We start from the raw sequence: 23,432 nt of genomic DNA on the forward strand, positions 1-23,432 counted from the left end.
GACGACAGAGGCAGACAGAGGTTAATCATGCATCTGACAAACTCAGTGATTCTTTTGGTGTATCATGATGTTTTCAAAGGGGCATAGCTGATACATTTGGGAGTGCCTTTTGTCCTGATTTAAGTTCTATGCAGTTCAGTTATTGCACAGTTAACAGATCTGTTTTGTCTTCTCATCTGTTTACATCTACGCCACAAAGCTGCTCAACCAAGGAGAAACACCTCCAAAACAATTCCACAGGGCTAAGAAACAGAACTTGACTCTTGTGAACTGAGGGACTCAGGAGATGCTCAGTGGAACTCCAGACAGGACAGTGAACTGAATGCTATGGGACAACAGCCAGGAATTACAGCAACTTCCAGGGAAATAATTTTGTCTCATTATCTATAAATCTATAATCCAGCTGACACAAGACAATCTCTGGCTGCCTTTGTTATCAGGCCTCTTCAGGGCTCTCTTAGGGCTCTGGGAAATTTAGGTACCATTCATCTGGCTTCAGCTCTGCCATCAGATCTGGTGGTAAAATGCTTTAATCTCTAAGGTTACTTACATGATTAAAGTTCTGAAGCTTATCAATCAAATTGCTGATGAGTGGGTCTAGTCCTCTGACTTTCAGTTCTGGGTTATTAATTTGAGCCTTCAGTCCACTGGAAACAACTCTGCTGGTATAACTGAAAAAAAAGCAGAAAATATCACTGATTGGAACCATCAGAAGTAAAAATCACATGAATAAAAACTTCCAAAAGTAAATATTCTGGAGATGGTAATAGAAAATTGTAATGAATACTTATGCATTTAAATACACCAAGGGAGAACAAAATTAGTTTCTCTGTGGTATCATCAGATTATTCAAACCATAAATGAACATCAATTCTACAAGCCACAGAGATTACTTCCATTTCTAATATAAGTGGGATGGTTCAATCTTTACTGCCATCCCACCAACATCCGCTTCTGATGTTATGGGCAAACATTAAAAAAAATAAAAAAAATAGGAAGCATTACTTTCGGAACAGCCCTCGTAGTTTGGCACTCGTTTGTCACCAAACAGATGAGAGATGCTTGCACTACCCGTTAGTTCCCACACCCAGCTCTCAGACAGTGCCTGCGAGGAGCCCACCAGATGCCCAGCTGCACCTTTACCAACTGAGCAGTTATCAGTCGGCTCCTTTGGACAAATGCCAGAAAAAAGGTCCTGCCACATCTATCACTTAGGTCATACCTACATACTTCAATACACCAGCTGTTCACCAGTTGGTGCTTCAGTAAAACCAAGTTATGCTGAAGCCAAGGGCGGCATTTCAAAGTGGAAAAATTACCTAAATCCTTTTTCTTTCTTTGGTGAAGAGACACCTTGATCTCCAAATATACTTGTCTAATCCTGATTTCACTTAGGACAAACCATCAATTTTATGAACACTGCTGGCAAAGCATACTGGGTATACTGTTGTTTAATAAGAGAAAGGACTGAACCAGGGCCACCTTTTCAGTAAAATGAATAAATCTCACTGCTTGGGAAAAAAAAAAGACAAACAAATAGTTTAAACAAAGAATTGAGGAAAAAAACAACATTTTTTCACTAATGGCGAGACAGTACTTCTAAAAGGACAAACATTAAGGAAAACCTATTTCAGTAAGTTTATATTTTTATGTTCAGAGAGCTTTTTAAAGGAAATGGACTAAGTTTTCTTTGTGTAAGTCATAAGAACATAAACTAATCCAGAAGCATAAACTTCCACGATGGAATGGCATGTGCAAAATGATGGCCAGGTTCTCATCTTCCAAGCAGGCTCTGACAGCTGAACAAAGGTCCCCAGGAAGAACACAGATAAAGGATTAATTTCAAGTCAAGACTGGTTTAAATTGTATCAACCCACTTTACCGAATCACTTGGACAACACAGAAAGCCTGCCTTTTTCTGAAGACACAGGAAGGTATCTTTGTAAAAATACCTTTATCCACTGACCAGGAAATTTGCTGAACATTCCTCATTCTTCGTCAGATGAAAATACATGCTTGTCACTGCAGATGTACAGAGACACCTAATAAGGCTTTCTGAGATCATCTTATCGTGGTACAGAATAAACTTAGATGAATGGATCAGCTCATGGACTCTACCAGCCTTTCAGTGATCCTCTGTGTGTGTTACTTTCTTATCAGAAACTCATCAACAGCAGTGAAGATAAAGGCTTTGCCTTTCCATTGCTCTTGACTGCTCACCGTTTAACCCCTGGTTAAAGCTATACAAGGATTCGGGAGCACAAATTGTGTGCTCCTCTATTCCACCAGTTATAGGGATCGACGAGTTACTAAATATCACGGACCAATGGATTAATACCTGGCTCTGAGCCTGATGTGCCTGGCAGGGGTTTGGGTTTTTTGACCTCTGCTCTGTTTGCACGAGACAAGCTTCTCCCACCGGTGGAAAGGGGTCTTAAGACGGGAGTTGGGAAGGTTCATTGATAGAGCTTTAAACTAGGTATGAAGGGGGGTGCGGGTGTAACTGGGGGCATTAGAATGGAGCCTGTCTGTGATTTCCCAGTGCTTGTGGGAAGGGGATGTGCTAGTAAGATCCCACAGTCTTGTGCCTTGGTGAAGGAGGAGGACGACTTACCCTTTTGTAGGAAGAACACCAGGATTGGGGTAAGGTTGGTGGCTGTGGAAACACCTGAGTATGGTCATGAGGGTATTAGGACTACTGCCACTCAAAAGGAGGTCCAGCTCAGGTGCCCTAACGCACACAGCATGGGTAATAAACAGGAGGAGCTGAAGGCCACTTTGCAGTCAGAAAACTACGATATGGTTGCCATCATGGAAACGTGGTGGAATGACTTGCACAGCTGGAGTGCTGTGATGGATGGCTACCAACTTTTCAGAAGAGACAGGCTAGGCAGGAAAGGCGGTGGTGTAGCCCTCTATGTTAAGAAAGAATGTGAATGTATGGGAATTTATGATGGTGATGATAGGGTTGAGAGCTTATGAGTCTGAATAAAAATGAAGGCCAATAAGACTGATATTTTGTGGGGGTCTGCTACAACCAGGATGAAGAAGTGGACAAGATACTTCATAGACAGTTGGGTGAGGTCTCAAGGTCACTCCCCCTTGTTCTTGTGGGGGCTTCAACATCTGCTGGATTCATAATGCAGCAGATAGGGAACAATCCTGGAGGTTCCTAGAGTGAGTGGGAGATAACTTCCTGACACAGCTGGTGAGGGAGACAACGGGGGGAAGCAAAATTCTGGACCTGTTTTTTGTTAACAGAGAAGGTCTTGTGGGGGATGTAAAGATTGGAGGCCATCTGGGTCACAGTGATCATGAGATGCTAGATTTCTTGATCCTTATTGAACCATGGAAAGGAGTCAGCAGAATTGCCAGCTTGGACTTCTGAAGGACAGTCTTTAGGACCTCCTTAGGACCATGGTTGAGAGGGTCCTTTGGGAGGTAGTTTTGGAGAGCGTAGGAGCGCAGGAAGGCTGGGAATACTTTAAGGAAGTTATTTTAAAGGTGCAGGAGCTGAACATCCCCAACTCACAGAAGACGAGCCAATGGGCAAGGAGGCTGGACTGGCTGAACAGAGATTTGACTGGGATTCAAGAACAAAAGAAAATTTATGGTCTCTGGAAGAGTAGGCAAGCTATTTATAATGATTACAGGTACATAGTGAAGCTGTGCAGGAAGAAAATAAGAAATGCCAAAGCCCAGCTAGAACTGAACCTAGCCACTACAACAACAAAAAATATTCCTATAAATACATCAACAGCAAAAGGAGGGCTAGGGAGAATCTCCATGCCTTGCTGGACGCCGAGGGCAACTTGGTGACCAAGGATCAGGATAAGGCTGGGATACTTAATGCCTTCTTTGCCTCAGTCTTTAATTGTTACTCCCTGGAAACACAGTCCCCGGCGCTGGTAGATAGGGATGGGGAACAGAACAGACCTTGCATGATCCATGAGGAGATGGTTTTGGACCTGATCCGAACACAACTGTTTTGTATGAATGAGTCTATAGTCCACCAAGACAAAGGAGATACTCATATGCTGTAAGTTCTACCAGTGTTTAGGAATCAGCTTTAAAGCTCTAGAGATGCACATAAATTATACAAGGATAGTTTCACTGCCATATTGCTTGCAATTACAATTACAATGTAGATATCCTAAATTTCAGATGTCAGAGAAAGCATGCATGAATTGTGTGAATTGTATATAATTTTCTCATCCCCTCAGTCCAGTACAGCATTAGTACAGCAGTCACTGAACACCCAACTGCTAATGAGAGGCTCCAAAACAGCACTAGCCTAGTGCTGGTCTGGAACACAACCTGCAGGACAGCTATGCTCTAAAAAGCAACTGTAGACTTTTAGCAGCGGTGACATGGATGTATTCTGCTTTCCAAATGATGCAAAGAGAGGCAAAAGACTAACTTTCAGAACACAGCAAAATCAGCTTTTGGGTTTCTAAAACTCTGCTAGCCATGATGTCATATCTATAATAAAATCAATCTCAGAAAGAACTAAATGATGAACTAAAAAATGATGAGTTCAGAGAGGGTGGGCTACAATTCTTGAGAACAGACAGCACAGAACTGAAGAAGAGTCATACAGCCAATGAGAAGGGAGAATTCCTCCGGACCATTACAGCCGGGAATCAAGACTGCATTAGGAAAAGACAGCACATCCATCTGACCCAAACGGCTACCTCGCAGACAATGAATCTTTCTGCCAGCTCTGTAGCATGCTGATATAGCTTGGAATGAACACTAAACATTTCCTGAAAGATAATCTGATTACTTCACTTCTTTGCACTATCTAAAGCATTATTTTTTTGACATCAGATCCTGAATTACTGGAAACGTACATTAAGTGAGAGCAGAAATTGGCTAGCTTTATTTAATAACCTGCAATTTAAATGAAATATTATAGTACAGAATTGTTAACTCTGGTTACTGCTCAAGTACTTGATTCATACATGACTCAGAGATGTCAGTAGAAATGGTCAGGAAAGTCATATAAAAATACTGAAATACTGCCCCTGGAACAATCTTGAATGTAATCATTACATTAGAGCTCAAGGAACAATATGTGCAGACAGAATTCTCTTCCAGATCTTTGAGACTCACACTAACGTTATTCCACTAATCATTCAAGTAAAACAATGATGCCTTAAAAGTAAAAAAAAAAAAAAAAAAAAAAAAAAAAAAAAAAAAGCAAATGACAAAGGAATTCAGCTCTCAAACCATAATTTACATTATTTCCAAAGAATAGCTTCAATTATTAAAATCCCAGCATGGTTTGGGTTGCAAAGGCCCACAGTGCTCATCCAGTTCCAACCCCCTGCTGTGTGCAGGTCACCAACCAGCAGCCCAGGCTGCCCAGAGCCACATCCAGCCTGGCTTTGAATGCCTGCAGGGATGGGGCATCCACAGCCTCCTTGGGCAACCTGTTTCAGTGCCTCACCACCCCCTGGGGGAAAAACTTCCTCCTAATATCCAACCTAAACCTCCCCTGTCTCGGTTTAAAACCATTCCCCTTGTCCCATCACCGTCCACCCTCACAAACAGCCGTTCCCCCTCCTGTTCATACACTCCCTTCAAGCACTGGAAGGCCACAATGAGGTCTCCCCACAGCCTTCTCTTCTCCAAGCTAAACAAGCCCAGTTCCCTCAACCTTTCCTCACACAGAGCTGCTCCAGCCCTCTGCTCATCTCAGTGCCTCCTCTGGACCCGCTCCCAGAGCTCCACGTCCTTCCTGTGCTGGGGGTCCCAGGCCTGGGCGCAGCGCTGCAGATGGGGCCTCACAAGAGCCAAGCAGAGGGGGACGATCACCTCCCTCTCCCTGCTGGCCTCCCCTTTTTAATGCAGCCCAGAACACAGCTGGCCTTCCGGGCTGCAGGCGCACACTGCTGCCTCATGGCCAGCTTCTCATTCACCAGGACCCCAAGTCCTTCCCTGCAGGGCTGCTCTCAAGATCCTCCCCCAGTCTGTATAATTACCTGAGATTGCCCCAACCCAGGTGCAGCACTGTACTGCACTTGGCCTTATTGAACCTCATTAGGTTTTCATGTGACCAGCCTGCACCCTTACACTGAACCATTGATCACAACCCTTTGGCTGCGTCCAGCCAGCCATTCCTAATCCATCCAACAGTTCATCCTTCAAATCCACACCTCTCCAATTTAGAGAGCAGGATGTGGTGAGGAACCATGTCAAAGCCCTTGCAGAAGTCCAGGTAGATTACATACATTGCCCTTCCCCCATCCCCCATCCATCACTCCATCACAGAAGGCCACCAGGTTGGTCAGGCAACATCTGCCCTTGATGAAGCCATGCTGGCTGTCTCCAATCACCTCTTTGTCTCGTATATGCCTTAACATAGCTTTATGGAGGATCAAATTATCAACTGAATATATATAGATATAGATATATAATATAATCAATATAATATAATCAGTTATTGTACATCTTAGCTAACAGTTGTTTGCAGGCTTACAATAGCGTAAAAAGTAAAATGCTGTTAACACATGGAATTTCACTTCAACTGAAGGTACACATTTTTATTGTCTATATAAATACAGGTAATACTGGAAACTATGTTAAGACACAAGCAAGATGAGGAGGTGACCTGAGACAGTCAGCACAGCTTCACCATGGGCAGATCACGTCTGACCAATCTAATGGCCTTCTACAACAGAGTGACGGCAGCAATGGACCAAGGAAAGATAACTGATACCATCTACTTGGACTTGTGCAAGGCCTTTGACATGGTCCCACAAAACATCCTTATCTCTAAATTGGTGACAGATGGATTTGAAGGGTAGACTACTTGGTGGATAAAAAACTAGCCGGATAGGGAGCTAGGATGTTGTGGTCAGTGGCTCTATGTGTGGGTGGAGGCCAGTCATGAGAAGTGTCCCCCAGGGGTCAGCCTTGGGACTGGTGCTCTTCAAGATCTTTATCAATGACATAGACAGTGGGACTGAGTGTACCCTCAGCAGATTTGCTGATAGCACCATGCTGAGTGGTGCAATTGACACAATAAAAGGAACGGAGGTTATCCAGAGTGATCAGGACAACCTTGAAAAGTGGGTGCACACGAACCTAATGAGATTCAACGAAGTCAAATGCAGTGTGCTGCATCTGGATCTGGGCAATCCCAGGTACAGACTGGAGAACTCCTTGAGAGCAATCTTGTGGAGAAGGACTTAGGCTTCCTGGTGGATGAAAAGTTGGGCATCAGGTGCTCTTGCAGCATGGAAGGCCAACTGCATGCATCCTGGACTGCAGCAATAAAGGAGTGGCTAGGAAGGCAGAGGGGACTGTATCCCTCTGCTCTCATGAAGCCCCATTTGTAGTACTGCATCCAACCCTGGGGCCCCTAGTATGAGAAAGATAAGATTGGAAGGGATCACTGAGTCAGGGTGGTCTCAAAAACGGCTGGAGCACCTCTCTGAAGATAGGAAGCTGGGCTTGCTCAGCTTGGAAAAGAGAAGGCTCCGGGGAGACCTCATTGCAGCCTCCCAGTACTTGAAGAGAGTTTATAAAACAGGCAGGAGACTGACATTTTACAAGGGCAGATATTGATAAGGGGGAGTGGTTTTAAAACTAAAATAAAAGTAGATATTGGAGGGAAATTCTTTACTTGGAGGGTAGTGAGGCACAGGCTGCTCAGAGAAGCTGTGGGTGTCCCATCCCTGGAGACATCCAACAGCAGGTTCAGTGGGGCCCTGGGCAGCCTGATCTGGCAGGGGGCAGCCACTTCCAGGCAAACCAATGCAGGAACTAACCAGCAATGATATTTAGTCACCAAAGACCTAAGCAGAGAATCATAGAATCATTAAGGTTGGAAGAGACCTCTAAGATTATGTGGTCCAACTGTCCGCCTACTTATTGCCACTAAACACGTTTCTTAGTAAGGAACAGAGTGCTGTGTTCACAGCACTTTCTTCACTGTTCCCTCACTGCAGACAGCACTAGTCTGGATAAAAGTGTCTAATGAAGCTTTTATAGGAGCTTTTCTAAGTGTTATTGATCAGCCTCTAGCTGGAGCCTGTTTCCATGGCTTCCCATTGCTTGGGGTGCTGTTATCCTGAGCTGTGTCACTAAGATGCCCATGTGCTGATCCACTGGCTAATGGCCCGTCCTTCTCCAATGAAGCACACGTACTCACTGCAGGGATCCCAGAGCAACACCACAGCAGACTTTGTGTCCTCTGTAACGGGCACGAAAAATTTCATAATAATCTTTACTGAAAATCCAGGACTGAACCTGATTCACAAGCTACAGAATTAAAGATACATTTACCAAGGTTTTTCTCATTCGTTGGCCACATTTTTTCTTAACATAACTTTGCACTATACATTGCCAAGGAAAAGAAAAGGAAACAACAATTACTTTTCATAATCTGCCATGCATTTTTTTCATCGTTTTTCTTCAGTACCACTCGAATAATTCTGCTGTGATCATAATGGCTAAAAGAGCAACACCTTTCTGAGACATACTGGTAAGCTCAAACACTTAGTGCCTGAGACAAGTGGTCCTGAAAGTCACTTTAGCCATTTACTTCATCACTGTTATAAAAATGGGACCTCCCTACCTCTCCTCCCCAACAATATCTCTCCCCCAACAGAAAATAACATCAAAAACCTGCAGAGAGAGCCACCTATTAAATGTTTTATTAGCCTTCAAAAAAATTAACACCTGTCCAACAGCCTGAGGTCAGCAAAGGCTGAAAAAAGCAAGCCCCTAATTCTACAAACAACAAAAGTCATAAAACCAGTGAGACAAAACTAGATTTTACAATGACTACTTCACATCCAGCTCTACTTTTTTTCATCTTTGTGCAAAATTTCTTGCACGGGAAACAATTCTAGAGATATATGTTGCCTGTAAAACCATTCAGAAGTAGATAGCACTATGCAAATAAAAACCATAATGAATTAAAATTGTCTTTTTACACCCATATGTTCGAGTCAGTCATTCACTTCTCTTCTTATTTGCTAAAACAAATCCTGAAGTAGCCTGTTTATTTCAGCAGCATAATGAATGCACTGTCAGAGCAGTCACCACCCACCCCCACTAAATGACTCAGAGGTTAAAGGGTTAGAGGGGGAGATGGGAGGGAAGAGCTTTCCATGTGTCATTCAGTAAGAAGTAATAAGAACTATGGATAAGCTATTAAACTGGACTTGATATCCAGTGAACAACTAATTCAGTTATATGAAGCATGGTTCACCAGATGGTGTGTTTTGTCTTATATTTATTCATAAATAAATATTCAAGACCCTTGGGCTTGAATTATGTGAATCCACTGCTGAGCTATACCATCCTGTTATGTCTCCAAATGCAAACCTTCCTCTTGTATGCATGTGACTATAGGGCTCTGCAAGGACTGATTTTCTCCCAGCTCGAAGCAACCAGAAGTGTGCAACAACCAGTAAAAGTAGTGTCCAAAAATCCGAGAAGGTTGAAGAATTAGTTTGCAATAATGTATTAAGATTGTCAACTTTGATTTGATTAGCTTCAGCCCACACCTATAGGCAAAGTGGGAAGACAAGAAAAATATACAGCAATTTTATAGCCCTAGCGTAGTTGTCAAAGTTACATGCAGCTCAACAAGTAGCTTCGAGGAAGCCAAGCAAATGCCACTTTCCTGGAGTTTCCCTAATGCTCAACCCCAGCTCTTCAGGAGCAGCCAGCCCTGCAGCCAGCTGTCCCTCAGTGGGAGGAGGCTGTGGGTTTGGGGGCTTACACCAGCTCCTTCCATCCTTCTTGTTAGAATCGAGCAGCAAGCAGACTTTGCTTCCAGTTCCCACAGCAGCACTGCATGGAGAAATATCTGTATCAACCTTATTTCTGTAACAGTTCAGAAAACATGGATTATGGATGTTGGGCAACTTGGCTGAGTAGTGACAAACAAGAAATCGTCAATCCTTGACTTCTCTAGGAACTACACACCTCTTGTCATGTATTCACTGAAGCACAGAATGGCTTGTGCTGGAAGGTCCCTTAAAGCCCACCCAGTTCCAACCCCCTGCTGTGGACTGGCTGCCACCCATTGCTGCCCACGTGGCTGGCTTTGAATGCCTGTATGGAGAGGCATCCACAGCTTCTCTGGGCAGCTTGTTCCACAGTTTATTTAAAAATAAATGCATCTTAATAGGTTTACTGTCAGATAATCAGCAGATAAGAGGGGGAAATAAGTTTGCTTTTTTTTCTTTTTTTTCTTTTTTGTCTTGGAGTTCAGCTTATTTTCACCTAATCAGTCAGTGTGTAAGCATTTAACAGAATTAAATCTCGGGAGATTTCATGACTGCAGCATTCATTCAGTTAACTGTGATCCATTAGGACATCCTGCAGCCAGCTCCATTACCTTAAATTGATATAGTCCTTGTTAATAGGATGGTTTCAGCCAGGCTCTGCTCACAGCAGGACCTGCAGGGAGAGGAGCTCGGTTCCACGGAGCAGCACAGAAGGGTGATCACAGAAAGGACAACAAATGATGTCCTGAGAATGACATTAACATCTGGGAAGTTCTCAGAGCTACAGACCTTCTGAACTCTTGCATGCAGGATAGCAAGCTTTTGGTGACTAATGAAAATCATATTTCTGAGCTTTCTGATTAACCTGAAAATCACAGAGGCTTTTTGTTTGCTTTTAAGGGAAAAACATACAATTTATGCCACTGTACAGCAGAAGCAATTCTACTGAAGTCAGTGGAGTTATACTATGGCAAAATTTGGATGCATCATATGACAGTCCTTGTGCCAAACAAAACTGGAAAAAATATTTTACAATAAAACAATTCAGTTATTTAAAAATATTTATATAAAGAGTTCATTTTGAAACAATTAAATAACTGCCAAGAGACTACAAGGAAGATCAAATTCATGATGAGCTTAACTGTCCTGAAGATTCTGTGAAGTAAAAAAAGAAGTGACACAAATGTGTGTGTCTCTCTGCCAGAACTATTCACTGGAAGTTTCATAATCTTGTTTATTAGTAACTATGGGGAATTATGAGAGAAATACTGTGTGCTAGTGAGCTAATTCCAAGGAAATCACAAAGGCAAATGGCATTTCTAATGGTCTTTCTCCATCTCTCCAGCACGAGAAAAGACCTCCTGCAGCCTGGATTGTGAAGACAGTTTTAAGACAGCAGGTACAAAACTAAGTTACCTGAAAGTTTCAAACTGATGCAACCCCATGAATACACTGAAAATAACAGTTACAAGTATATACGTAAAAGAGCTTAGCAATTAAAATACAAACGTTCATCAGGTTTTCCAAAAGCATTTTGACTTTCAAAGAATACATGTAAAATGCTTGAAAAGTGTTGTAAACATGCCATAACAGATTGCGGGTGAAACAGCCTCCTTTCTTTCCCTAGCAATATGGAAAGTTAATGCTACATTCAAAGTACTCTGAAAGCACCAAGGGAATCTATAGAAGTTAACTGGATATTTATTACGTTGAGGGAAAGCACTTGCCTGGACTAACGTCAGGTTTGAAAAGGCATAACCTCCACAGGACACGCAAATGATATCTCTTTTCTCGTTAGAATGACATGAAACCAAAGAGTGATAGGCTAACCAGGGACTGTCAGCATGAAGAGCACTCCCCATTAAACGAATCTGGGAAACAGGACAGAAATAGTACAGTAAACAAATAGTATGATTAGCAAAGGGACATTTGTGCCCGTTCCTAGCAGGAAAAGTAAAACTGAAGCTAAAAAGTAAAAAGTAAAAGCTAAACTGAAACACCTTTTTCTCAGCAACTTCTAGAGCAAGTACGGAGCTAAATCCTGACAGAATCTGACTGCACACCTCGAGGGCTGCTCACACACAGCCTGGCATAGGGGCAGGGAAGACAAGTGGGAACATATGACTGCCGAACTTTTAACTGGAGAAGTGGATGACATTCTGGAGAACGGACCTGACTCAGCAAGAAGAAAAAGAAATTCCTGAGAGAGAAGCAGACTTCTACTTCTGGGAATAAAACAAGAACAAGTGCAGACTAGCAATAAACTTCATAGCAGTGGGGAAAGAGTGAAAATCAAGCCAGAGCTCACATCTGGTTGATAGGTGCTTTTGCAAGCAAAGGTGATGTTGATCCAATTCCTTTTACAGACACTCTGGTTGCTGATTCTTAGAAATTAGGCTTGATACATACTTATACAAAAGGATATTTTATTATCCAATTACAATTATTTTTAGGAAGCAAAAAAGGGAACATCCAAATTTGTGTGGGATCGAATGCATATCACAAGGAGAAGACCTTGCCTGTGGCTCATTAAAAGTCAAGCTAAACAAAACGTAACAAAAAGGCATTAATAACATTAATGGAGGTCAAAACTGCAGCTATCCTCAGAAGTCTGTTTCTGCAAACACATTTAGATACACATTGCAGATTAATGAGTAGCTAGTGATAACGAACACAAAGAATTCAGCTCTGCATGAACTCTGGCCTGATGGGCTCTGCTGGAGCCCTGTGCCCCAACAGCTCTGCCTATGTGTCACCTGTTTGTGTATGTTCATAGCCAAAACGCCTCTGCTGCCTAACGGCACATTATGACAGTGCAGCTGAGGATCACCGCAGCAATTTCAGGTTTCTTGTCTCTGTTTTCAACAGTTGCCACTGCTCTGATTCCCATATTTAATGCCACGTCCCTACTCTGCTAGTCACACAAGCATGGGCCCAGCTTTGTTTCCTTCCTAATCCCAGTACCTCCTTGGGCACTCAATGTCTACTTCCCCTGTTCAACACTGCTTACCTGTATTGCAATGCTGACAAAACCACATATAACTGTTCTGTAAGAGAAACATGCATTTAGCTGGTGCTGGCCACAGGAGGTGGATTAGATGTATTGGTACTAGAGAAGTGTTCTGTATTTAAACCTGTACAGTGCTTACTCATACCAGCAAAACCAAAAAGGAAATAATCATATGGCTAGGTTTGACAGAGGAGCACCTCTCTCATCATGGGGAACCCATCCCTGAGGCAGCCAAGTCACTATATTTTAAACACACTGTTTATTAGATCTTCAATCTATCTGCCTTCAAATCTATCCCCAAATAAAGCCCTTTTCTGTTCAACCTCATTTGGGTACTCTAGGTCCACTTTCTCTTCCAAGTTCAAACCCCCAGAGATCCTTCAAAATGTACTTGCTGTGTCACCTGCCCTTCCTCCTTATGGATGACCCTGGCCACCACATATTCAAAATATGCACTATGTATACACATTCAAACTCACGTTCCTAGATTTCTGATATGTTTGTGCAGAACGGTTGAACGCATCTCTTACTGGCACCACCATTCTCCCCTTCCAGGTCTTAATATCCTACAATAGGCGCTCAGTCCCTTGGCTTTAGATGAAGAATAATCGATCATTTGTGCACTGCAGGAGTGAGATACATGCTTTTAAACCATTTCTATTTGTAGGTTAAAAATGTCGTGGTTTCAGCTGAGACAGTGTTAATGGCAATGCCATTAATGTTTTGGATGCTGCTGAACGATAGGTGCACACCAGGGGTTGGGGAAGGGTGCTCTGCAGAAGAGCAGCTGCCTTTGTGGCAGCATGGCACAGGGAAGAGCCAGGACAGCTGGCTTGAATTAGGCAAGGGGTTGTTCATACCACTTGGCATCATGCAGAAGGCCATAAAACTGAGGGGAGCTGGCCCAGGGCTGGCCCCTGCTGGGGAACTGGTTCGCTGTTGGTCAGCAAGGGGGCGAGACCTTGCATTGCTGGCAGGGCATTAGCTGGTGAACAGTTGTATATCAGCTGGGTATCAGTTAGAGGGTGGCAAGTGATTGCACTGTAGATCTCTCTCTCTATATATATAGTTATTACATCTTTGTTCTCACTGTCCTGTTTTAGTAAATAACTTCTATCTCAACCCATGGGTTCTATTGTGTTTCCAATTCCCTCCCTCATCCTACTTGGTGGGGAGTGAGCGAATGGCTGTGTGGTGCTGACCTGCTGCCAGGTTAACAAATGTTTAGTCACTAAAATGGTGGCAACACATGTTATGCAAGTAAACAGGAGGCCTTCACACTGTATAGAAAAAGATTGGACCACTGAGACTTCACATCTCCTGACTCAGAGCTTTTAAGCTCTTTTCCTTTGCTTAGTTTTTTCCACCAAGAAGACAGCTGAATTCATCACTCCAAAGCACAAAAGTTTTATTCCACATAGGAGATGCAGTATTTGTATTACAGAAGCTGTAAGAGCTACCAGTTCACCAGCAGATTTAGAGCTTTCATCCAACTTCTTCCTTTTGCAACTGTTTACCTGGCACAGATCAGGACAACCTGCTTTTATTGCTCCCCAAGCAGCAAAACACCAAAACAAAATGCACTCAGCATCTTTGGCTGTAACTGATTCATGGCTATGGACACTGGGTTAGGCTTAGCTTAATTACGGTTATCCCGTAGGCATCCTCTTTGCTGGAATTCCTTAAAGATGCACCAAAATGCCTGCCATACTATCATCAGAGGGCTATGTTGTGAACTCACAATTTTTCAGCACCTGCTTCAGGGTTTGCATACAATTTAGGCAGATAGCAGTTTAAGTTTTTTCTAGCTAATTATCTAAATAAAAGATCAGTTCAGTATCAAGCCAAAATCATTGTTTTGATCACTCTTGAAAACACTGTAGAAAAATCCAGTGTTAGCAGAGGGCAAGTATGGCCTATTCTGGAGATCAAAGTGTCTCAGCACTTGCCCAAGAGAAGTGCTCACCTAGGTCACGGCTGAAAAGCTTGAGAACAATGTGGGGAACCGTGCTGCCTCAATTAATACTTTTGTCATTAAATACAAAACATTGTTTTCCCTGCTTGTCTAATACCTCTCACAAAAATAACTGCACAGGAGGAGAGGTCAAACAAAAAGATTTTCCTGTCATCACAAATTTGAAAGAGAGAATATTTATAACAAAATCAATTTAATTGACCTATACTGTTCAATTATTCTTCTAACATTCTTGAAGATTTATATCTGGTTAGAAACATTCCCTTCCACAATTTAGCTTCTCTTCTACTTTATTCCCCAGTAAGGTCACAGTCATCTGATAGAGTGAGTTTTTATACTCCGTTACTAAGAACTGCAACAAAACTTGAGCACAAGTTCACTGCAGGATTAACTGCATCAGAGACACTTTAAAACATTTAACCATATATGCATCCTGCACAAAATACAAGGTAGAAGAATACCTATGAAGAAAAATAAGGACAGCTTTGGGCCATGTTCCTTCAGCTTCCTGTTGCACAAATTCCCTTCCTTTACACAAGAGCTCCGATGCTTTTACCCTAGATGCAGTAAAAAAAAGCACTGTTAAATCTCGAAATAAATGACTACAAAGCAGATCGTGAGCCTCACTAAGAACAAGAAAACTCAAACGCCCTTCCCATCATATGCAGACATGTATGGTCACCTTTCAGCTGACAGATGCTGACCCCTGGAAGCAGACAAATAAACAGACCGAGCAATGGAACATAAAAAGAAATAACCCTAACGCAGCATTCTGCTGTATGCAGTAGAGAAACCAACTAAAATGTACTCCACAAAGTCACTAATGTGGCAGTGGCTACAGGGACTCACATCTCCACAATGCCCAACTTTCCCTGACTTCCTGTGCATAAGTTTCATACCAAGTAAGCTGTTTAGGAAGAACATGCTGCTATTCTCAATTCACTTTTAGAGAAGGAATTTATGGAACCTTAAGCAGAGATCCTAAAAGGAAGGAATCTAATGCTGATCTCTCACAATCACTCGCCCACTTCTTTTTCCTTGATTCCCTACAGCTTATAACCACAGGAATAACCAGGTGCCTCTGCCACATTTCCAGGTAAAAGCCTGCTGCCCCAGTCCACTTGTCACCACTCACACTGCTGGAACAGTGCAGGAGCTCACTTCAGCCCTCTCCCTGCCCCCCTCCACACCTCAGGCTTAGCTGCAGCTGCCAATGCTGTGTTCCCAGCACAGGGTGAGGACAGACATGGTGGCAGTCAGGACATGCTCTCAAGCCAGGCTGGTGTGGCCCAGGAGAGGTGAGCCCTTACTCACCTGCTGGAGGACTCTGGAGGTGCCTTCTGGCAAAGGTTCAGACCGACTGAGTACCATGCTATTTTTCTGTGGTTTATGCTGCCACACAAAGTACTTTGGACCTTTGAGTATGAGCACCCTTAAAGAAAGAGCTGTCAGTTTCAAGTGTCTGAATCACAGAATCACAGAATTGTAGGGGTTGGAAGGGACCTCCAGAGATCATCGAGTCCAACCCCCCTGCCAAAGCAGGCTCCCTACAGTAGGTCGCACAGGTAGGCATCCAGGCAGGTCTTGAACATCTCCAGAGAAGGAGACTCCACCACCTCCCTGGGCAGCCTGTTCCAGTGCTCCGTCACCCTCACTCACTGCTGTGAGCCCGAGACAGAGCTGTTCCCTCAAGTTCAGCAGCTGCCCTGTGTGTTTTTTCAAGTGATCCCTTAGATGAAGAGAGTTTCCCACAGCACAAGAACTGGAGCTGGCACCATTCAGAAAGGGAAGCAAGCACCTGATGCACTCAGAATAAGGCCTATGGAGATCAGGAAAATGACAAGAGGGCTGACTGCTTTCCTGCTAAAATCAGCATAAGAAAACACAGGAAGTCTCCCTGACTCTTTTTAGATGTGTATGGCATTAGAGAATGCAGAGAATCAAAGACATTTTGAACACAAAACAAAAAGAGTGAAAAAATAGCAGGCAGTTTGCTGTGGCACAACTACCAGAAACAAAGCATCACTTGTTATCTGAGTGCTAAAAATATGATGATGATTAATGCCAGGGATGGAGGAAAAAGCAAATAATAGATGGAAGAATACATGATGTAAGGATGTTAAAAAAAAAAAAAAAAAAAAAAAAAAGAAGGCTGCGTGTGACATTTTGATGTTTACAAAAGGATCTGAACAGGCTTCAGCAGCACTCCCATGCAATGGCAGTTAGCAGGCCTGGATCAGCCCAACCACCATGCAGCTTCCAACCTTAGCCTGCATGGAACTGTGTTCTGAGCCTTCCTCCGTGACCTTTTGCTATGCTTTTGGGCAATCAAATCATAGCGTCACAGAATCACAGAATGGCTTGTTGGAAGGGACCTCAACGTCTGTCCACTTGCAACCCCAAGCATGCACAGGGACACTTCCCACTGGATCAGGCTTCCAGGATCCCATCCAATCTGGCCTTCACTGCCCCCAGGGATGGGGCACCCACAGCACTCTGGTAGCAGTGCCAGAGCCTCACCACTCTCTGAATAAAGAATTTTCTCCAAACACCCAACCTATTTCTCCCTTATTTTAGTTTAAAACCATTCCCCTATGTCAACGGTTTACGGGCTGGTTCGGCCCAGTTCCGTGACAAGCGGGGTGGAGGGATCCGCAGATCTGCGCCTCCAGAAAAAAGGAAACAGGGGACCCCAAAATAATTAAAAACAGCGGCACTGATCTGAGGAGAAACAAACTAATTTACTAAGTATATTATCGGAATGCAAGATAACACACTATAATACAATATAATCAGAATTGAAGCTATAAATCAAATATAATGACAGAGAGAATGTCCAAAAGGGTGGATAGGCCTCACCACAATGCTGAGGTGAGATGCGCAGTCCAGTTGAGCAGCAGGGAGACGGAAGCAGCGCCCACGACAAAGGGCAGGTGAAAAAAAGCACATCAGGTGACCTTGCCAGGAGTTAAACCTCCTCTCCCTGACCGCAAGGTCCCCTGGGGAATGTAGTTCTTCTTCTCTTCAGGGCAGGTACCCAGGACTTGAGCACTGACAGTTAAAGTCCCAGTGCCCCACATGATGTTGTGATGTGTAATACTGAAAGCCAAAAATCACAAAACCATGACACCCTATGTCCTGTCACTATCTGCCCATGTAAAATCACTCTCTCTCCCTCCTGTTTATAAACTTCCCTTCAAGTACTGGAACGCTGCAAATCTCCTTGGAGCCTTCTCTTCTCCAAACTAAGCAAGCCTAGTTCCCTCAGTCATTCTTTGCAGACATAGACAAAGACACGCTCCAGCCCTCTGAGCATCAAGAAGGGACACTTAAGTCTGCTCTGCAGCAATCCGTAGGAGAAAGAGAAAAAACCAAATCCATTTGCTTTAGAAAACATGCAGAAGGCAACAGGAGCAAGGGAAGGCTGGAGTGCTGACTGCCACCTAACTGAGCAGAAATTCTTTCACCAGAGCAAGCAGGGAGAAAAGCTGTAAATCAAGTTCTGCTATTTGAAATTAAATGCTTCCTAATAGAAATGCCAAGATATTTTCTGCAGACACTTATTAAACCCTTCAATCTTGTACTTTCAAGTCATATTTTTAAAGAACAAGGAATGAGAAAGGATTTTAAATTTTAAAATTAATTTTTTAAAATGGAGATGGGGTAGCTGTTTGTTGATTGCATTTTAAATGCACTTCCCTTTTTCAGAGCAAACCAATGAGTAACTAAAAAAAAATTTACACCTAAGGGTCAAAGAAAGCATATCTCCTCTGATAAATGAGAAAGGAGAACTGACTACAACAGAGAGGGAAGAGGCTGAGGTACTCAATGAGTTCTCCACCTCAGTCTTTACTTCTTCTCAGATTTCTGATGTTCCTGAAGTTCTTGGTGGGAACCGGGGATCAAAATCCTCCCCACTGTAAAAGCAGAACAAGTTTGAGACTGCTTCATGAGACTAAATGTGTAGAAGTCTACTTGGCTGGATGATGTGCGCCCGAGTTCTGAAGGTGCTGGCTGATGTGGTTTCCGAGTCGCTTGCCATCATATTTGAAGTCATGGTTGTCTGGCAAAGTCCCTGGCAACTGGAAAAAGGGAAACATCACTTCAATTTACTAAAATGGGAGGAAGGCCTGTGAGCCTCACCTCTATGCCTGGAAAGATCATGGAACAGATCCTTCTAGAAGAGATGTTAAGGCACATGAGGGATGAGCAGGTGACCCAAGACAGCTGGATACGTAGATGGGCAGATCGTGCCTGACCAGTATGGTGGTCTTCCATGATGGAGTGACAGCACTGGTGGACAAAATGAAAGGCAACTGATGTTGTCTACCTGGATTTGTGCAAGGCCTTGGACATGGTCCCCCACCACATCCTCATCTCTAAATTCAAGATAAATGGATTTGAAGAATGGATTATTTGGTGTATAAGCAATTGTTTGGAAGGTTGCAGCCAGAGGGCTGTGGTCAGTGGCTCTGTGTCCAGGTGGAGGCTGGTCACATGTGGTGTGCCTCAGGGGCTGTCTTGAGACCAGTACTCATTAATATCTTTATCAATGACTTAAATGATGGGATTGAGTGCCCCCTCAGCAAGTTTGCTGATGACATTGAGTTGAGTAATGCAGTTGATATGGCATACAAAAGGGATGCCATGCAGAGGAACCTTGATAAACTTGAAAATTGGGCCCTTGTGAACCTCATGAAGTTCAACAAAGCAAAGTACAAGGTTTTGCACTTGGGTTGAGGTAATCCCAGATATGTGTACAAACTGGGAGAAGAACTCCTGGAGAGTAGCCCTGTTGAGAAGGACTTAGGGGTCCTAGTCTACTTGAAACTTAACCCAAGCCAGCAGTGAGCACTTGCAGCCTGGAAGGCCAACAGTATCCTGGGTTCCATTACAAGAGGGATGGCCAGCAGGGACAGGAAGGAGACTGTCTCATCTGCATCCAGGACTGGGGCCCCCAACACAGGAAAGCTGTGGAGATTTTGGACAGGGTCCAGAGGAGAACCGTGAAGATGCTCAGTGGGCTGGAGCATCTCTCCTGTGAAGACAGGCTGAGGGAGCTGGACTTGTTCAATCAGGAGAAGAGAAGGCAGCACGGAGACGTCACTGTGGCCTTCTAATCTTTAAAGGGAGATAGGAGGGAAATCAACTTATTGCACAATCTGATAGTGACAGGACAAGGAGGGGAATGGTTTTAAGCTAAAAGAAGGAAGATTTAGATTAGTTATCAGAGGGAAGTTTTTCACTGAACGGGGGGCAAGCAGCTTGAACAGGCTGCTCCGTGCCTGGAGATGATTAAGGACAGGTTGGTAGGCCCTGGGCGAAGTGCTTCATGTAGCAACTGGCAGCCTGCCTGTGGCAGGGGGCTGGAACTTGATGATCCTTGAGGTCCCTTCCAACTCAAGCCATCCTATGATTCCATGATTCAGAATTCACTCTTGACTGTCACTTTCTCTTGATCTTTTCAGTGTCTAAATAAGGTCCATAAATTCCTGAGACATACAAGATATTCCTCTATTTTTATATAGTTTTACATATACTTACAAGCTACTAGTTGGATCTTGCCTTGACACAAGTAATTATTATCAAAAATTAATGCCCTCCATGTAGACAGTTACGTTCAGCAATAATTATTAATCTATTTCTCAAAAGCATCTCTGAAACTCTAATGACAGCTCTCTCTCTGGCAAATGGTGCAAACATTGCAAATTGTTTGGGAAAAAAAAAATCCAATCTATTATTAGTTTTCATTGTGAAAAGAGCAATATATGATCCACACAAAAAGGTTAGACAAAAATATCAGATATTACTAGATAGCTTAGCCAAGTCTAGGTTTGTTAAGCAATCAAAGTCTCTGGCTTAGTGCCATTGCTCACAAAGAGATGCATCAGAAAATCACAGCAACAGATGAAAGAATCACTGGTGGGACAGAGAGCAGGGCAGTGACAGCACCAGGATGCAAAGATGCCCTGTTCACAAGGCACGCATCAAAAGAAACCCCATATTCTGTGATAGAGCTAAGAACAGAGTAGACTGCATTTCTTTACTCACGTGAAACTTGCTTGTCCACCACCTCACTTCCAGAACCCTACTCCAGAGACTGTTTTCCAGCTGACCCTCACCTTCCCTTCTGCAGCAAGCAGGTTTCCATGCTGGTGGATTAGGCTGCAAGCTGGAAACCTTAGACTTTAGTCATGACAAAGCTGTGAGTGGTCCTGCACAAATCACTGGGGCTATAAATGGATTGAAAGTTGGACTTGTGTACTGTGTACAGGAGTGGGGCCTTTGCTAGTGAACTGTAAGCTACATGAAGTCTTAGCCCAGCCCTTAAGTAAGAGCTACTGACGAAGACACCAACGCTCAGATGCCATAAGCCTTTAGGAAACAACGCAATGACTTATTGTGCAGGTTAATGAAGAGCAAAGCAGAGGTGCGCACTGTGTTTTGGGGAGATACAATTCCCATCCTGATCATAAAACAGCCTGTGAGAGCTGTCACACAGCTGACAGGCTGCTCCCCACTGCGCTCTGCAGCCCAAAGCCTGCTGATACTGCTGGGCCACACAGCCCTGGGCACCAGTAGGACAGTTTTGCTGAGGGCACTGTGCCATTTTACAAGTTTCCCATTCTGGTTTATTGCGTTACTTAACACGTAAAGGTCTTAGAAGGGAGTGAGAATCCCCTGCCTTGGTTTCCTCTTCCCCTTCTAAAACTCTAAGTATCTATCAAAGGAGATAAAAAGGACTGAAAAGGTGATTAGCTTAAGAAAACAACTGAAGTACAGCAGAGAACCCTATTTCACATGCCCTGCATAATACTGCACAACTCTTACACCATCACAGCCTGACTTGAATGCTTGGGCACAGCAGCAATGAGGCCAGTGGCACTTGTAGTGATACTACTGACAGCACCCATAGCAAGAATCACTTCTTTGGGTGATCAGCATGGGTCACAGTTCTTCGTTGCTTCAGGCCCCTGGGGAATTGCTTGTCACTACTGCATTATCCTGATTTCAGCCAAGACAGTGTTATCAGCACACCGATGTTCTGGTTGTTGCTGAGTGATGGGAACACACCTGGGACTGGGCTGGGCTGCTCTGCAATAAAGAGCCACCACCATGATGGTGTGATGACAGGGGGTAGCAGGGAGGCAGGACAGTTGGTCTGAATTAGGCATGGGTTTATTCCATAGCATGTGACATCATGGGGAGGGCCATAAAGCTCTGAGGAGTTAGCTGCGGGGCAGCTGACGCTTGGAAATTCCTGGGTGCCGGTCAGCAGGGATGAGATGTGGCACTGCTGGTGGGGCACTGGTCAGTGAACAGTTGTACTACTAGCTGGGTGTTAGCCAGAGGTGGTGAGTAATTGCATTGCAGACATCTCTCTTTATAGCAATCGTTACATTTTTGCTTACATTTTCCTTTTTTGTCTTAATAAATAGTTCCTATCTAAACCCATTTTGTTTGCAATTCTCTCTCATCCCACTTGAAGGGAGAGGAAGTGCCCAGCTGTGTGGTGCTGAGTGGCTGCAGGGTTAAACCACAACTTGCACACAGAGGCAGCAGAGACACCCAGCAGCAATCTGGACTCACCAGGTTAAGGATCTCAGGAATGGAAGTCTGCATCCTCAGTAAGAGGCAATCGTTAATTGCACAGCTGTATGCTTTTGGGAGTGGAAATGAAAAGCCTTTTATTGGCATTCTCATTATTTAATGATAATGAGACCCCAGTGTGCTATAAACTGCTCCTAATTTTTATTTTTACAAATTGGAGGCAAATTCACTGCTCCTACTACAGATGTCTTAAAATCTATTCAGTTAACCCTCAAACACCAAAGAGAATGAAAATGCGATAGAATAGTTAAACTTGAGTAATATAGAAATTAATAAGCCCTTTCTTACTACGTGCTGCTTAAACTGTTCTTGCAGCTCCACAGGGTTAGGCCCCAGCAGCTCGAATATGCCTCATTTGTAACTTCTCCCAACTGGGTGGCACCTTGGAATTGCCAGAGAAGATCAGCTCACCCACACATTTAGCCCTGAATTCCTGCCTCCGGCAACTGCCTCACTTGTAATGCTTCAAAGGAGGAAAAAAGGAAGTTTTTACAGTAGACCTAACAAATTTTTTTTTTTTCTTTTTTTTTTTTCTGAACCACAGATGCCAGCTTGTAGCCCCAAGCATGAAATCTGATTACTTAAGTTTACGTTTTGTTTCTTCCTTTCCTCCCAGAGATATGCTGCCATTTACACATTACTCGTGCTGGTCTATTTCTCACCAGTCTTCCAAAAAACACAACGGAGAAGGGATTTCTCATCCAAAAGAAGAGTCCTCACAATGCAGACCCAGCAGTTCAAAGGGCTGGCATACTGTCTCAGGAGTTACATACAGCAACCAACCTGAGCATGTTACACAGGCTAACACAGGCTGCATATACAGATGGAATCCTCTATCAGAGCCCTCATCTTGAAGATGTTTTTGTATAAGAGCATAATACCGGATAAAAAACAAACTAAAAAACCCCCCAAAATGCAGAACTTATCATTTTTTGATAATTTCTGACCACAAATAAATCTGTAAGCTTAGAAAAATCTACCTAAAAGACACTGCTGGCTTTTTTTTTTTTTTTTTTTTGGTCAGAGCACCTATGCAAATCCCTATATGCAGAAGGCACAGAGAGGGATGAGGTCTGTTTCTGTT

The 23,432-nt window shown here is 43.5% G+C and overlaps 1 protein-coding gene across 1 annotated transcript in view; it reads right to left on the reverse strand.

The window, feature by feature from the left end:
* LOC122187645 (glypican-5-like) overlaps window positions 1–23,432 on the reverse strand; it is a 370,735-nt gene that overhangs the window by 142,563 nt on the left and 204,740 nt on the right. The window contains exon 7 of the mRNA XM_042885359.1: window positions 551–671. Within this exon, the coding sequence (XP_042741293.1) occupies window positions 551–671 (121 nt within the window). The remainder of the gene's footprint in view (window positions 1–550; window positions 672–23,432) is intronic.

Source organism: Lagopus leucura, unplaced genomic scaffold (genome assembly GCF_019238085.1).
Source record: "Lagopus leucura isolate 7727_CA_CO unplaced genomic scaffold, USGS_WTPT01 Super-Scaffold_100049, whole genome shotgun sequence".
Taxonomy (NCBI): Eukaryota; Metazoa; Chordata; class Aves; order Galliformes; family Phasianidae; genus Lagopus; species Lagopus leucura.